This window comes from Clytia hemisphaerica, unplaced genomic scaffold (genome assembly GCF_902728285.1).
Source record: "Clytia hemisphaerica strain Z4C2 unplaced genomic scaffold, Clytia hemisphaerica genome assembly, whole genome shotgun sequence".
NCBI lineage: Eukaryota > Metazoa > Cnidaria > Hydrozoa > Leptothecata > Clytiidae > Clytia > Clytia hemisphaerica.
This window is the reverse complement of record NW_027104290.1, coordinates 452020-469353: the sequence shown is the minus strand read 5'-3', so window position 1 is coordinate 469353 and position 17334 is coordinate 452020. Positions and strand designations below refer to the sequence as shown.

Below are 17334 nucleotides of genomic sequence, written 5' to 3'. Positions count from 1 at the left end.
CCGATTCCGGAGTCGGGTATTTCATCCACAAATTGAAATACGGAAAGGTACATTCAATGTGAGGCTAGAAACGGACGCACATAAAAATCGTATCCATGTGTGGGAGTTATTGAAACATTTACGAAGCTCCTTTTACCAGCTGGATGTAAACGATTGTATGAATAAACATGCAGCAGATATGTTTAGAACTAACCGAACCGGATTCGTGACAGAATGTCGGAATTGCGTTCAAAGATCCATTGATTCTTACCACCGTCAAGGCGCCGAAGAAGAATTTAGCAACATTATAGAAAATCCATTAAAAAGTCGTTTGGTAGAGGATGATTTTTTCAAAGGATTTATCAAATTCTTGGTAGCAAATGCACGGAACAACCAATATGGTAGCTCGCTAACGAATGCTATTGGTTGGGCTAAGAACCAATTAGGACGTGTTTTAAATAATTTAAATACATCATATAGCATGATGGGTAATGATGAATAAACATTTGACGTGACTGTTTGGAAATAAACCGGAGTATTTTTTGCAGGGTAACTCTATGACTGAACCATGCTATGAGATCATAGACATTGTACATGATCGGATCAGCAGTTATGAAAAAAGCTAGTTAGGTATGAAAGGCACTCAAGGATTTTTTCGTTATCTCCCCGCATTTAACCTTAATACACGTTTTTTTATGAGAACATAAGCCTTGGGATGTTCTTAACTTTTTGAGTTTTAAGCCTAAAAATATTCTTAGCATGTTCTTATTTTAACTATTTTTTGAGTATTATTGTCCATTTTCCTATGCAATTCGATGTTCTAAAGTCCGCAAAGTCCTTAAAATGTTCTTAACTTGTTCTTACCATTTTTGCCATCGAAGCCTTATGTTCTTATATACCGTAGTTTGTTCTTATATTTGATCTAAAGTTAAAAGCAGGATAGAAACAGCTTGAAGCTCAAAGTGTCAAAAAATAAGAGCAACCACAGAAAAAACTTTCCTGGTTATTCTACTCCAGATAAAAAGTCAACAAAATGAGGGTGGGTCATAATTAAGTGCTATTGACCTGATTTTTCTATAAATCCCTAGGAAAAGAAATGAAGGTTTTTGGCCAATTTTGGCACTTCGTAGTATAAAGGTTATAAGGGGGGGGTCATGATAAAGTGATATGGGGGTGGCTTGTTTCCAAAAATTGCAAAGTTAAAAATTACACTAAAATAAATTAGCTTAATTCCCACAATAATGGAGTATGTGAGGTTCGAACTGAAATATAAAATCATATTCTATGTGAGAAACGCTAAAAGCTGAAATTGTCATCTTTAACAACAATGGTAAAAAATAATTTCGTTTTTACCTTTATCTTTTTTAACCATATCATCTGCAGCCAGCATGATCAAATTGATTGATTGATTGATTGATTGATTGATTGATTGATTGATTGATTGATTGATTGATTGATTGATTGATTGATTGATTGATTGATTTATTGATTGCATTTTAATGTTTCATTCAACATTTTCTCATTTTCATTTTCTAAAAAAAAATTGCCAAAGAAATAAAAGTAAATCTTAAGGCGAGGCGAATTTAATTTATTAATTTACGGACCAAGGTACCCAAAAAAGAGGGCCGGTCGGTCGGTGAAAAAATAAAAATAAAAGTAGAATTTCATCTATAATTAATCTCCTAAAAAGGCAGCAAAAACTACTACATCTTGACAAAAATGCGAAAAAGAAAATGAACAGAAACAGAAAGCTCGAATTTATTCATTCTAGCGCTTCCTATTTTTCAATCAGCGAATGCACTTGCCAATCTGAAGTACAGTTTCAATCATCAGTCAAAAGTTGAAAAGGGTAAATTTAGTAAACAGATTCATTACATGGCATAGATGCAATGACTAAAGAAGGTTACTTTAGGAAAATTTTAAATACAAAAAAGATAAGGCGTTCTTAATTCAATAACTCGTCAAGATCGACAATTTTCTTATCGGTCATTTTAAAAGGTTTTATTTTTACATAAGTGTCCCCGTCTCATATCAGACACATGTTTCATATATCAGTTTTATTGTGCTGATATAAGCAAAAAGTGTTTTTCTTTTCCTCTTTCTGACCAATCTTGCTCCACATCCGTGTCAATCTAATGTGAAAAAGCTTGTGAATTAAAATTGGTGAGTAAGCAAACTATATCACTCTCATTTAAAAACAAAACCTTTAAAGGAAGACCTCGAAAAGACACTACGATTCTATGTCATTAATAAAACAAAAGTATAAATTTCGTTTACAAAACTATGTGTGATGAAAATATGCATTATAAAATGTTTGAGAGGGCGTTGAACAATTTACCATCCACCTGGGACATCTCGTTCTTTGATCTCCGCCCATGAATGCTTCAAAGCGCCCGCCGCCATTGAGATTTGCTCACCATCAACCAGCTGCTCAATACTGGTCATATCTTCTTGGGAAATTTCAAAATCATATAAATCGCAGTTTTCCTGTATTCTGGACGCATTTGCTGACTTTGGTATTGTGATGAAGCGCTTTTGCAAAGCCCAGCGTAGAAATATTTGAGCTTCTGTTTTCTTCAGTTTTGCAGAGAGCTCCCCGAAGACTGGATATTTCCCGAACAAACGAGCACGAGCTAAAGGGCAGTAACCCATTACTGCAATATTTTGTGATCTGCAATAATCGACAGTTTCATTCTGTGGAAAGATAGAGAAACCAGTTAATTTTGTGATAACAAACTATGTAAGAACATAAGGCACTGATGGCCAAATTATCAAGAATTATAAGAACATTATACTAGGCCGTGGCCAGTGGATGGTTAAATGTTCAAAAATAAAGAAAAAATTCAAAATGTCTGTGACCAAGCTTTGGCAATTGATTTTGGTCAATTTGAGGGTGCTGAACCCAAATTTGAATGTTACCAAGCGTGAAAACCCGCAGTTTTTGCGTAAATTGCGACTTTTTGCGTCTCCAGGCAAAATTGCAAGGCTTTAATTATCATGATTTTTGGGGGGTCTTAAAATTAAAACAAGACCTATACAACGTGATAGAGCTCTTCAGACCGAGCAAAAAAATGTATTACATCAAAGTCTCAACTCTCTAGATCAAAAGTTATGGGCGTTTTTGTGGTCAAAAACTGATGGAAAACAGGGAATTTCCCCAACAATCTGCATAATTTATGCAAAATTAAACATCTTTTTTGACCTTTTTTGCCTGGAAAAGCTTGGTAACATTCAAATTTGGATTCAGCACCCTCAAATTGACCAAAATCAATTTTAAAAGCTTGGTCACGGACATTTTGAAAAAAAGTGAAACGTTTTGGTGGCACTGGCCATGGCCTATACGGCTTTTTTAAGCATTTAAAACACTCAATTTTTTAGGAAATGGCACAAAATACCCACAAAATAGTGAAAATAAGGATACTTCAACAAAATTTTTTTAGGGCTTCAAACTAAAAAAAATCAAGAACATCCGAAGACTTTAAAATGAGACATTTGTTAAAAAACATATATATATTATTAAAGGATTCTCATCCAGGTTTATTCTGGTTTATTATATATGGAAACATAAAACACGTTTCAAAAATTTTGAAGCCTTTGGATGTTCTTAACTTTTTGAGTTTTAAGCCTGAAAATGTTTTTAAATTCGTTCTTAATTTCGCCATTTTGTGAGTATTTTTGTATGTTGTAGCGCCCATGATGCCTTAAAATGTTCTTAATTTGCTCTTAACATTTTGACCATCGAAGCCTTATGTTCTTATATAGTTTTTTCTTATAAAAAAACGTGAACAACAGGACAGTAGATTTTAATATCTTATTCTCGTAAATATCGCAAAACATTTAAAAAGAAAACATTATACGAAAACACACATAAGAAAGCTAAATAGTTAACAAATAATGATGAAAACTGAGTAATAAAATAACCTGTCTATTTGTGGGATGAATTTCGAATTGATTGACAGCAGGTTTCTCAAGTCCAGCATCCAAGAGTGCTTGAATATGTTCTCCATTGAAATTGGAAACTCCAATACTTTTTGCTTTTCCCTCTTTCTTTATTTCCATCATAGCTTTCCATGTTTCCAAGACTTTTCCAGACATCGGAGTATGAATCAAAAACAAGTCAACATATTCCAAACCCAGTTTATCAAGACTTTCTTTCAAGCTTTGTTTGACTCCTTCAGCTCCATGCTGATGCGGATCCAACTTTGTGACAAGAAAAAAATCATTTCTGGAAAGTCCAGAATCTTTAATCGCCTTGCCAACCGATTGCTCATTTTTATAACAGTGTGCGGTATCGATTAATTTGTAACCTTTATTCAAGGCTGTTAGGACAGCATTGTAGGTTGGTTCTTCATCCATGGCCCAACATCCTAAGCCAAAAAGTGGCATAGTGTTTCCATCGTGTAGTGCTATTCGTTCAGTGAGTGAGGCCATGTTTCTTATTAACTTTCTGTTTTCTACCCTGTAAAAATGAAATTAAACTTAGCAAAATCAATTGAATTTAAAGAAATCTGATTTGATCGTAATTGTACATTAATCTTGTACATTTCAGCATAAACGAAGACAAACGAAGCATACTTTAAGCAAGATTTAATAGTCACAAGAAATAATTAATCGACTGACACTGACACTACGTGATGAGATTTCAATCAAAAAGGAAACTAGAGCTTTAAAACCCAGATAATCGCAAGCTTAACGTTAAATTGTCAAAACATTTTTCTCTCTCACTTTTCTGTATTTGAACGATTTAAAGGGCGTGTATGTATAACCTAAATGTGCTATCGATAAAAAATGTCTGAAAAATAATCCGTCTACAAAAGAGAATACAATGATTTGAAAATATTTCCTCTTTATAAAAAATCTACAACATTTTTGAAGGTTGTGAATTATAACTGCACATTCTCGCATCTTCCAGGGCTACACTCGCATCATCCAGAGCCACATTTACATTTCCCATTGGCCAGGCTTATCATTACCTTTGATTTCATTCCAAGTATGCTTCATAGCTTCACAAGCTACCGAAATTTGCATGTCAGTTTTCAGATTCTCAAATCTGGACATCTCTTCATCAGAAAGAACAAAATCATATAATTGACAATTCTCACGGATATGTACAGCGCTTGTTGACTTTGGGATTGTGATATAACGTTTTTGAAGGGCCCACCGTAAGCAAACCTGAGAAACAGTTTTGTTAACTTTGTTAGATATCTCTTCGGCTAATGGACATGTTCCAGGTTTAAGGATTTGTCCACGTGCTAAGGGACAGTAACCCATGACGGTAATATCATTGTCACGGCAATATTTGACAACTTCATCCTGTAAGAAAAGAACCAGAACCGGATATAGCCCTTGTCTGTACACAGACCCATTAGTGAGGTTAATTATACCGACATAATCGCGACGACGGACGAAAAATGTAACAGGCTAGTGAAAATACGAAAATTGATTGGTTGAAACTCACTAGCCTGTTATATTTCGTCATGATTATATCGATTTACTTAACCTCACTAGTATCTACGGCCAATTTCAAAATTCATTGCCGTAGAGGGTCTGTTGTCATTGTCTTTTCTCTTTTGAAATTTTTCAAACCGACCCTTGCAATGGGATGTTGGTGAGAGAGGGGAGACGACGAGATAGAGGAGTGTTGTTATTTATAAATCATACTTCATCGCAGAGGTTTCCGTACGGGAATCTTTTTAGCAAACAGACAATGCGCACAGAGTGTACTTCCAAGCGATAAACGTGAGATACATTCTGGTACAGAGTAATAGCCCAAGCCCATAGCAACTGATGACGGCATTATAGCGAAAAGCTTTTTTTACATTTTCAAAAAATGCCGTTCTCTTTTTTCATTGAAAGAAGCGATTGGATCGATTTTAGAATACAGATCTTACATTTTGAAGAAGTTTGGAAGACATCTTTTATTCGTGTACATCTTTAGGGGAAAAAAGTACCGGGTTCGCTACAAAAAAGCTTGTCTCTGTTTAAACTTAATTTTTTTGAACTATTTGAACAGTAAACTTTTGATGGCTCAATTTTCAAACTTTTTTCATTAAAACATACCCTCCTATGCATAGGATGAATTTCGAATTGATTAACAGCAGGTTTCTCAAGTCCCGCATCTAAGAGTGCTTGAATATGTTCTCCATTGAAATTGGAAACTCCAATACTTTTTGCTTTTCCCTCTTTCTTTAGTTCCATCATAGCTTTCCATGAATCCAAGACTTTTCCAGGCATCGGAGTATGAATCAAAAATAAGTCAACATAATCCAAGCCCAGTTTATCAAGACTTTCTTTCAAGCTTTCTTTAGCTGTCTCATAACCGTGTTTATGAAGATCCAGTTTAGTCACAACAAATAGGTCTTCACGTTTGATGGAACTAGCTTTTAAAGCTCTGCCGACAGACTCTTCATTTCCATACAAAGCAGCTGTGTCAATAAGTCGATAGCCTTCCTTAAGAGCAGCAGTAACAGAATTGTAAGCAACGTCACCTTCGTTGTCTAGGTCCCAACATCCAAAACCAAACAGAGGCATTGAATTTCCGTCACACAAATCAACTTTTTCTCCAATCGAAGCCATTTTAATCACTGAAATTTTTTCCCTGCTATTATTTGTTTTTTTTTCCTAAAAAGATAAAAATTGATATCATAACAGGAAAATTTGCATCAAACCTCATAGGGAACATGCACCAAAAAAGATACAAATTTACAAATTTCATTCATCGTTAATTTGACACACCAGTAAACAAGGTATCCATCTATCAAGAAATTCCTAATCAGGCTCTTCCAGAAAATGTCCGTACATGGGGGGGGGGGGGGTGAAGGATATAGTGTCCGGGTGGTAGTGAAAAATCTACAAAATTTGCCTTGACTGGGGAGTACACTTGCTCTGTTTGAGGGTAATTTTGCACTGTTTGAGGGTAATTTTGATTACCCATGGGGTTAACTAATGCTTGTCCGGGGGGTTAGACCTGTTGTCCAGGGGGCATCCTCCACCCCCCATTATCAATTTTTTTTTCTGGAAAAGCCTACTCCCACTCTGACCCAGCATGTTCTAGCGTTGATAATGTGGTATATAAATAATGCTAAAAACCTAATAAGATTGGTCGTAAGTAAAAGTGTACTGAAAAATCATGATATTGCAACGTTGCTTATAAAGTTTAATATTTTGTCGGATCTTACTATACTAATAAATATAACCTCTATCAAAAAGAAAATCATTCACAAATCCATGCTACAATAATGAGGCTCACTAGGGAATAAAAAACGTAGATCCCTACTAGATGACAGTTTGCTCCAAAGTCACTCCGTTAAATTCGTTTCTAGCAGGGTTTTTAACTTTTCTTTATAATCAAGGGGACTGTTAATCAAAAACCTAAATTATTCCCTCAAGTTAAAAATGCAAAAATTCTACATTAACCTGAATCCTTCTCTGGTTTCTAAATAAAAAACTCTCTTCCTTGGATAACGAATTTAAGGGAGTTAACCCATTGTAATTTGAAACAGAGATTCTATGAATTCAAACGCTATCAAAGCCTATCAAATAAAAATGCAAAATAATATAATTTAAAAAATCATGCAAATTTCCCGATCAAGGAAAAAATAATAAAACAAATTGTAAAATCAAAATCACAGCCGTAAATAATACTTACACACTTATAAATGCATCCTTTTTAATATAATAATTTTAATAAAAAACAATGAAAAATTGCTCTTATTTGTACTGTTTTTTAAAGAATTAATCAACATGTTATAGTCTCTTTTTCAATTTTTTTAAAAGATTTTTTACAAAAAAAATCTAAAAAAATACTTATTTTTGTCTTCGAAACAAGCTATTTTATTACTATGCCTAATAAAATCACCAAAAAACAATTCAAAGTGAAAATTATGAAAATATTTGAAAAGGTGTTTTAAAAGCAATTAAAAATTGAAGAAAAACCTTTGGTGAATCAAAATTATAGAATTACTTTTTTTAAGTATGAAAAATGCCAAAAAATACCGAAAAGATTTCCTAATTCTATAAAAATATTCTTACTGTAGAACAGCCACCCCGATGAAATAACAAGCTTTTATTTGACAAATAAATCACGAAAGGGTAACATTTTATGACGACTGAAGACCAGAATCTTACCATTAACTTTTCTTCCCTTTTACAATCATTTTCTCAATGATGTTCAACACTAGTCACATCATTCTTCCAGCTAGAAAAAGAAGTCACATTACATTACTTAGTCAATGCGAGTGATGAAAATTATTTTCACAATCAATAATCACATCATTAAATGGTCGGTGGAATAATTCATATCAAAACTAGTTAAACAAGCTGGATGCTGCTGATTGGACCTACTTGATAATGAAAGTTAGCCAAATGAGAGAACATTAGACATTAATGGAAAAGATCCTGAAAAACGAACGAACGAACGAACGAACGAACGAACGAACGAACGAACGAACGAACGAACGAACGAACGAACGAACGAACGAACGAACGAACGAACGAACGAACGAACGAACGAACGAACGAACGAACGAACGAACGAACGAACGAACGAACGAACGAACGAACGAACGAACGAACGAACGAACGAACGAACGAACGAACGAACGAACGAACGAACGAACGAACGAACGAACGAACGAACGAACGAACGAACGAACGAACGAACGAACGAACGAACGACGGTTATTTATAGGACCTCCAGGTAGATCCAAAAATCAAATCTTTGAATCTACAACGACATCTACATCACCAACCATCACAAACCGTGCAAGTTAAAAAAGTTTGTAAAAAGTCTTTCCTTTTGTGTCATTGGTAAATACACCATTACTAAGTAAAAAACTTTGAACAATAATGATGTATAAAAATATTACTTTCTCATTTTTCAGTATCACTAAGCCCATCAAGATTATTATAGGTTTCAATGCTTCCATTTGGAATATCACTTTGATCCTCATCGTCACTACTGATGTGTCCATCATAAGATGTCCCCTCTCCACCCATAGGTGACCGCGGTGGTGAAATAGCTTCTCGGATTCTTCTGCTGGTTACTGATAGCCTGTTCTTCCCTCGTTCCCATAAACCAGTCTGTAAAAAAAGAAACAAAATCTTATAATTAGTGAAAGAAAATCAACAGTTCTACGACCTATCTAAATAAAAAAAATTCCTAATTTTTGTTGATATATGTATCTGGGGCTCCATTATTTGTTACCTAGGGGATTCATAACCACACAGTATAGTTTGGTACTACTACAAATATGAAATATTATTTTCAAGAAGCGACCAATAAAGCAAAAAAGCCCTCAATCAAAGATTGAAATAAGAACAAAGAAATTTTCATACCATCATACTATCAGGTCCAAACATTTCAATGAAACCCATGATAGCTTCTCTTGATTTATCTTCCCAATTTGTGATCAACTCTTGAGAACGATCTTTGATTTTCTTATATTTCTCCTTGACAACGATTTCTTTTTCCTAAGGTTATAAATAAAATTAAAAAAAGAAAGTTTTTTTTCTATAAAAGTACAGAACTTTAAAGTTTCGTGCTGCTACACTTGTTCAAAATGTACAAGAAAAAAGAGATTTGTTATGTACTGTCATGTACTTTTAATAAGGTTAAATAGAGCAGATAAGTTGTTTAAAAAAGAAATTTGGATACTTTAGTGATGGAAAATATTTATTCTTCCTTAAGCAGTAAATATCAAGCACTTTGTCAGATTATCATTAACCGTTTCTCTAAAGTACAAACACAGCCTACAATGGTAGGTTCTATAATATATGTTGGGGAGCTTTGGTAGAGCTAGAAAAGTATAATACCTTAATAAATCCAACATTCAAATCTTGTCTTGAATAGCCACGTTGAAGATTTCTTTGAACATACATATCGTAATCACGTACAATTCTTGTGATGATATCTGACGTTGAAATACCAGGTGTCCTCTCAGTAGCTGCAAATTGACCAGCTTCTTTAACAAATTTGTAGATGTCTTCTTGACCAGCAGAATTATATGGCAAATCATCATGTGCCACAAAGTCAATCTAAAAAATTTCCATAAGTTATTCAATAAGGATGATACATAGAAATTTCTAATAACAAATTTATAACTGGTGACCGCAGGGGCACATCTGAAAATATTGTGGTCTGTAAAAAAAGTGCGAATTAAAATTTGTTAGTTATCATTTCAAGGGTATTTCATGCCTGTTCCTGCCACAAAATTTCGACTGACAGGCAAATCAGACCTTGTGTTTATCTAAGAACTCTTGTGTAATAGTCCATGGTGCATCAGTAATGAGTTCGTCCACATATCTACAGTGACGGATCATCTCATAACGTTCCTCATCTGTCATCACTGTGAAACCTTTCAATTTGTGAGTCATTTGGTCACTGCAGGCTAAAAAAATAAGAACCAAGAGGGATATAGTGTCAGGTTTCACAATTATTTCAAGAAACTTACAGTAATTGCCAAATTGCTCCAAGAAAAACTCACATAAAAACATTGAATAAAATGCTTTCAAAGCCTCTTGGTTGATAATATGGAAAGCTTTTGATCGTATGTTCGAAATTTCAAAGTAAAGGAAATAAAAGTCTACATACACCCTACAACAAGATAAGTATTTGGAAAAAGACTTTTGGCTTGACGTAATGAATTCGCGTGACCAGCATGAAACATGTCATATATTCCATCAGCATAAACACGAACAGGCACTAAAAAATAAAAGGTTTCAGCGAGAAATTTTAAGCAGCTGAAAATAAATTATCATGAAGAACCGACTTTCTATATTGAGATAAGATTGGATTGACAAAAGGTACTTTATTCAAAAAGAAAATTTTGTGAATTTGTCTTCCCCATCTGCCAAATAGAATTTCCACCAATCCTAATTTTACCAGACATACTGATGCCTACGCAATCCCCTTAAAGCTCTTTTGGTTATCTAGCCATTGAAATTCTTTCCTTTTATGAGGCACTCATATTAAGAGTTTAGCAATATGCAGGTTGACATCATAGTTAATTCCTGCAAATTAAATCTTTAAGAAGATTTTACCATCAGTTCCAAGCTTTGCTTCTTCTAATGTGATTGTCTTTTCTCGTGTTGGCCAAAAATCAGCTGTAGGATTACTTGGATCATGAAGAATTGCCATATCCGATGCAGACAATTTAAAATCTTTCTATAAACAGAGGTAGAAATCAGAAAACACCTTCAGGGATCGAATTAGCGTATCACATTTCGCAATTCACTATGTGTTTTTTGATAATTTACAAGCTAAACATTGAAAATTTGTCCATTTCAAGATGCAAGAACCACGCTTACTGAAGAAGTGTGATGTGCTTCCGACCCCTTATTTTGACGCGGAATTCCCAAGTTTATATTATATATATAAATTAATTATCTTTAATTCGAAAATTTATGAATCAGCAGAATTATCAACCTAGAATTCTCTAAAGGAGTCCTAGTCAAGAAAAACTGTTATATGATTTGTTTGCAGACTGACATTGTTTACTGTCATACATCAAATCAATTCACAATTGGGATCTAGATATTCAAGAAACGCATTATTAATATTAGGGTTAGGTTTTATAGTGGTTGGAGTTTTCTAAATAAAATGTGGGTTTGAGTTTTTAGAGGCAATGCAAAATAAACAAGCAACATGCTGAATGGACCTACCTAATGATTAACATTAGATGAAAATAAGAAAAAAGTGACAATAATTGTACAAAAATTCAGAATGGAAAAATAAAGCTTGTGTGTTGAATAATGTAAAATGGTAAAAAGGAATTTCCCCAAATACGAAAATCACTTGAACCATTCAGGCCCAAAAAACCTTTTAAGCTTTTTTTTGCCCAAATTTGCCCAAAATAATTTTCCTTAAAAATCTGGCTTCGTCACATTTTGGGCATTGCCATTTTGCATCATTGTGCAAAAAATCAGAAAAAAATTATAAGTCAACATTGAGAAAAGCTATATTTTCTTATTTGGTTAAAGGGAATTTCCCCAAAATACGAAAATCCGTCTTTTAAGGCGAATAAGAATTTCCCGGGAAAAACCACTTCAGTCATTCTTTAGAGAATCTTGCCATCCATCTTTGTACAAAAAATCAGAAAAAAGTAATAACAGGATTTTGCACAAAGTCCAAAAAACCCTATTTTAGGCAGTTTTTGGTCCAAATTTGCCCAAATATATTTTTTTTCGAAAATCTGGCTCCGTCACATTTTAGGCATTACCATTTTGCATCATTGTGCAAAAAATCAGAAAAAAATAATGAGTCAACTTTGAGAAAAGCTATATTTTCTTATTTGGTTAAAGGGAATTTCCCCAAAATACGAAAATCCGTTTTTTAAGGCGAAAAAGGATTTTCCGGGAAAAACCACTTCAGCCATTCTTTAGAGAATCTTGCCCTCCATCATTGTACAAAAAATCAGAAAAAAGTAATGACAGGATTTTGTACAAAGTCCAAAAAACCCTATATTTAGGCAGTTTTTGGCCCAAATTTGCCCAAATATATTTTTTTTCGAAAATCGGGCTCCGACACATTTTAGGCATTGCCATTTTGCATCATTATGCAAAAAATCAGAAAAAAATAATGAGTCAACATTGTTAAAAGCTATATTTTCTTATTTGGTTAAAGGGAATTTCCCCAAAATACGAAAATCCGTTTTTTAAGGCGAAAAAGGATTTTCCGGGAAAAACCACTTCAGCCATTCTTTAGAGAATCTTGCCCTCCATCATTGTACAAAAAATCAGAAAAAAGTAATGACAGGATTTTGTACAAAGTCCAAAAAACCCTATATTTAGGCAGTTTTTGGCCCAAATTTGCCCAAATATATTTTTTTTCGAAAATCGGGCTCCGACACATTTTAGGCATTGCCATTTTGCATAATTGTGCAAAAAATCAGAAAAAAATAATGAGTCAACATTGTTAAAAGCTATATTTTCTTATTTGGTTAAAGGGAATTTCCCCAAAATACGAAAATCCGTTTTTTAAGGCGAAAAAGGATTTTCCGGGAAAAACCACTTCAGCCATTCTTTAGAGAATCTTGCCCTCCATCATTGTACAAAAAATCAGAAAAAAGTAATGACAGGATTTTGTACAAAGTCCAAAAAACCCTATATTTAGGCAGTTTTTGGCCCAAATTTGCCCAAATATATTTTTTTTCGAAAATCGGGCTCCGACACATTTTAGGCATTGCCATTTTGCATAATTGTGCAAAAAATCAGAAAAAAATAATGAGTCAACATTGTTAAAAGCTATATTTTCTTATTTGGTTAAAGGGAATTTCCCCAAAATACGAAAATCCGTTTTTTAAGGCGAAAAAGAATTTTCCGGGAAAAACCACTTCAGCCATTCTTTAGAGAATCTTGCCCTCCATCTTTGTACAAAAAATCAGGAAAAAGTAATGACAGGATTTTGCACAAAGTCCAAAAAACCCTATTTTTAGGTAGTTTTTGGCCCAAATTTGCCCAAATAAATTTTTTCTCAAAAATCGGGCTCCGTCACGTTCTGGGCATTGCCATTTTGCATCATTGTGCAAAAAATCAGAAAAAACTAATGAGCCAATCCTGAGAAAAGCTGGTAACAGACGGACGGACGGACGAACGAACGGACGAACGAACGGACATGGGTTAATTTATAGGACCTCCACCGGGGCACCCGGAGGTAGGTCCAAAAAGAGTTCAAATGCACTTTTGGTCCTAGAATATTTAACAAGTTAAGAAATGGCTATGTATTTAAGTGGGATAAAATATAGTTGGGCGAGAGTTTGAAACCCTCTGCGCATTTTTATGGTGAATTTTATGTTCAGTAGATCAAGAAAAAACTTACCCAAGATTGCTTTGGTTTTTTACTGGCTGGTTCAGCATTATTAACTTCTGATTTTCTTTTCTTTATACTTGCCATATTATATTTTGAATTCATTATCTAGAATCTTAAAGATATATTGAGTATATAAAACTATCCATTTAAAACTTCTTTGTAGGATGATATATTCCACTGCCCGAAAAGTTGCTTCCCCCTAACAGTTTGTATATTCAATTTTTTTTTCAAGCAGTGGTTTTAATTTATGACTTTCACAGATTTGTGCCCAGACCCACATAAGATGTGACAAGGGAAAAAATTCAAGGTATAAAAAAATCAAAAACAAAACATGGCCATTGAATGTGGAATGCAAGTCTCTGGCATTTCATATTATCTTAAATACCTTACCTAAAGATTTTTGTTGCCTTTTTAAAAAAGCGACAAATTTAAAGTGAATTTGAATCTGGAATGCAAGGGGGTGACAAAAAGTGCTATTGACCTTGAAATTTCAATCAGCGGTAGATAGTGATAATTGAAGATGAGTTGCAAAATTGTGGTTCAGCCACATGTCTGGTTAGTATTTTACAGACCAGAATGTAAACTTGACCAAAACCATGTATATATTGACTGATTGATTTGATTTGCCTGAAATTTGTTCCTGAAGGCTGATTTGTCAAATAAAACAGGTTAGTAACAGAAAAACATTTTTACCGTGAGATTTGGTACTTTGCAGACCAGTCTGTAAAATACATGCTGACCACCTGCTACTAGAGCTTAGAAACTACTGGAGCTTTTGATATTTTCACCAGTGATAGATATTGTCCATCCAAGACAGTGTGCAAAATCTTTGGTTTGTATTTTACAGACCACATTCTTTGAAGGAAGAACATTAGAAAACACCCATAGACCAAAAGATGTATTTTGTGGTTAAGAATAGAGTCCTGTAGAGTCCTGTGAATACGAAAAAATTTAGGCAGGAAAAACTCTAATTTCAGGTAAAGCGGTTGCAGGATTTGGGTTAACGAGGCAAAAATTGTTAAAAAGCTTGTAAAATGGTAATCCTGCAAAATTGAGGTCCACTTACACTGTCCTAAGGGTGATTTAGGCAAAATGGGCAACTTTAGGTGGGCTCTGTAAAATACACAATACCAACTCAGCAGTTAGGGAAGCCATCCAGGATCCGGCCATTCTTACAGCTAGCAAAAACTAAATGACACTTGTAAACCTAAGTTTCTTACCATTTTCCATAGAAAACAACGGAAAACATTATTACTTCCCAAAGCCGCAGACCAACACAAATTAAATCTATTCAACTTTGAGTGCTTCATGTAGATGAAGAAGGAGAACGATAAAAAATGTGCTGGTTAATTTTGTTTAATAGGTTCATCATTGTTGAAAGTTGGAGAAATTTCTACCCTTGTTGAAATTTTTCAAAGCCAATTAAAGGCCCAGTCTGCTTATACTTACAGCCAATTCGATTGACTTCCAAATTTGTCATACTCACCAACTTTGCCAAATCGCTATGCCGCCATTATGATTTCCGTTTTGTGATGCTTTGTCAGCAGTTTTATTTATTTATTTATTAAAGGATTGAGGTTCAAGGCACGCTGTGGCCCTCTAAGAACCTGTCTTTTTACAATCGGTTGTTGTTACAATTTTCTTTAGGTAATGTTTTGTTCTGGGGCTTCCCCTGACTTTAAAAATTGAATGTTTTTGTCTTTCATTTGAGCATTGAGCTCATGTGCTCTCTTGCACAATTCTTTGATTGCCAATCGTTCAATAATTGTGAGGTCTTCTGTTGCTCGATAGGATGAAGGAGGGCCTTTGTATGTCGTGATGGCTCTCAAGACTTTTTTCTTGTCTTCTTCATTTTCGAAAACTACCTTGATTGGTCGATACCTCCCTTCCTTCTCTCTCTCTTCCGTGAATACTCCAATCCTCTGTGTGTTTATAATTTTTATGTCCTTGATACCCAGTTGTAATCCAAGGATTCTGTACTTGATAAATTTCTCGTCGTAGATTTTCGTTGTATTCTCGGGATCCTCCAGATGTTCTTTGATTCCATGGAAAATTAGGTTACATGCCGTGGATCGTTGTTTGCCGACTGTTTCACATCGAGTTATTTTCTCCACCTTATTTGATTTTTGATTCATCTGTTTGGATACAGCTTCAGCATAACTAACATCTTTCGCCTCTTGCTTCTTTTCGATTAAGATGTTCTCGATCTTTGTTTCTATCTTTTTCTCATGTATGCTCATCTTTGTTTCCAGGCTTTCTTTGATTTCTTTTGTAAGAAAGTTCACATCATTTGATTTCAGTTGGGAAATTTCTTTATTTTGTACTTTCATGATGTTTTCACATGCTTTAATTTCCTTTTGAAGTCCTTCGATTTTGATGTTTTTGCATGTTTCAACTCGTTCAATCAGCTCTGGCGAGATCTTAACGCAACTTTGGCATTGAAAACTTCGAGATTTAAACGTTAAGCAAATCTGTATTTGGTAGATTGGTAGCTCAGAACAATCATAATGAACATCTCGGTGGCACTTCCTACAGGTCAGAGTGTCTTTTGGTGTTGTTCCTTCTCTAATAATGCATTTTTTCATCTATTTTTTCCTCCATTTTCCTTGTGAGATTCGCCAGCTTAAAAAAAGACGTTTTGATGCGAAAAAGTATTTGACGTAATCAAAAGTTTTCTGTCGGCGTTTGTAAAGCGAACGATTTTTTAACCAATCAAATTGCTGATTGGCATTGTTTTGCTTTAGCATTGGAAGGTCTTCTATTTTTCAAAATCTTTGGCAAAAGTGGCAAAATTGGAGCGAAAAGAACACAGGTCTCGTGGGAACAGTGTTTTGTATGGAGACGTATGGAGGTAAGTTCCAAAAATGCCAAGAATGCCATATTCAGCACATCTTTTTTATTTGGCATTTATGGCACTCAAATTTTGCCACATTTGCCAAATATTTGTCAATCGAATGCAAAATAATTGGCAATCAGGGCAAAAATGGCATATTTTTAAGTCAATCGAATTGGCTGTTACTATGTAGTGCTATTAGTAGGGGGAAATTTGTAAAATCGCTCGATTTTTTTAGTCAAAGCACTTGTTATACATTTTTGGAAAGCTAAGGGGTAGGGGAATCAAAATAACTTGGGTGCCAATTTTGTTTCGGACACTTTGGTGTGATTTTCGGACAAATACGACGGTCTCGGGCAAAAATCATAGGGCGAAAAATTAATGAAAATTTCAGCTTGAGAAAACGGAGACCTGTTGTATATTTTTGGATAGCTCTCAAAAAATTAAGATTAGTGATATATTGCGAGTATAGGTGATTTCTTTACCTAACTCGAGATATTAATCCTTAAAAACAGTGTTTTTCAGTGTTTTTCAGCCAGAAAACAGCTGTTTTGTCTAGTTTTTGCGCTTTCGGAAGCTCAATATCCCGAGTTAGGTACTGAAATCACCTATACTCGCAATATATCACTAATCTTAATTTTTTGAGAGCTTTCCAAAAATATACAACAGGTCTCCGTTTTCTCAAGCTGAAATTTTCATTACTTTTCCACCCTAT

The 17334-nt window shown here is 34.4% G+C and overlaps 3 protein-coding genes across 3 annotated transcripts; all 3 read right to left on the bottom strand.

The window, feature by feature from the left end:
• Positions 1-2218: 2218 nt before the first annotated feature.
• Positions 2219-4426, bottom strand: LOC136817079 (glyoxal reductase-like). The gene is made up of 2 exons (XM_067073420.1): positions 3901-4426; positions 2219-2673 (listed from the first exon to the last, which is right to left on the bottom strand). Exons 1-2 carry the CDS (start codon positions 4408-4410, stop codon positions 2314-2316), a joined length of 870 nt encoding a protein of 289 aa, XP_066929521.1. The 5' UTR covers positions 4411-4426; the 3' UTR covers positions 2219-2313.
• A 264-nt stretch (positions 4427-4690) lies between these two features.
• Positions 4691-6596, bottom strand: LOC136817078 (glyoxal reductase-like). Its single transcript, XM_067073419.1, has 2 exons — positions 6040-6596; positions 4691-5292 (listed from the first exon to the last, which is right to left on the bottom strand). Exons 1-2 carry the CDS (start codon positions 6553-6555, stop codon positions 4921-4923), a joined length of 888 nt encoding a protein of 295 aa, XP_066929520.1. The 5' UTR covers positions 6556-6596; the 3' UTR covers positions 4691-4920.
• Positions 6597-7891: 1295 nt separating this feature from the next.
• On the bottom strand, positions 7892-13922 carry LOC136817077 (choline-phosphate cytidylyltransferase B-like). Its single transcript, XM_067073418.1, has 8 exons — positions 13796-13922; positions 11020-11143; positions 10571-10681; positions 10216-10367; positions 9793-10014; positions 9316-9450; positions 8847-9060; positions 7892-8176 (listed from the first exon to the last, which is right to left on the bottom strand). The coding sequence occupies exons 1-7, from the start codon at positions 13886-13888 to the stop codon at positions 8851-8853; spliced, it is 1047 nt and encodes a 348-aa protein (XP_066929519.1). The 5' UTR covers positions 13889-13922; the 3' UTR covers positions 7892-8176; positions 8847-8850.
• Positions 13923-17334: the final 3412 nt, after the last annotated feature.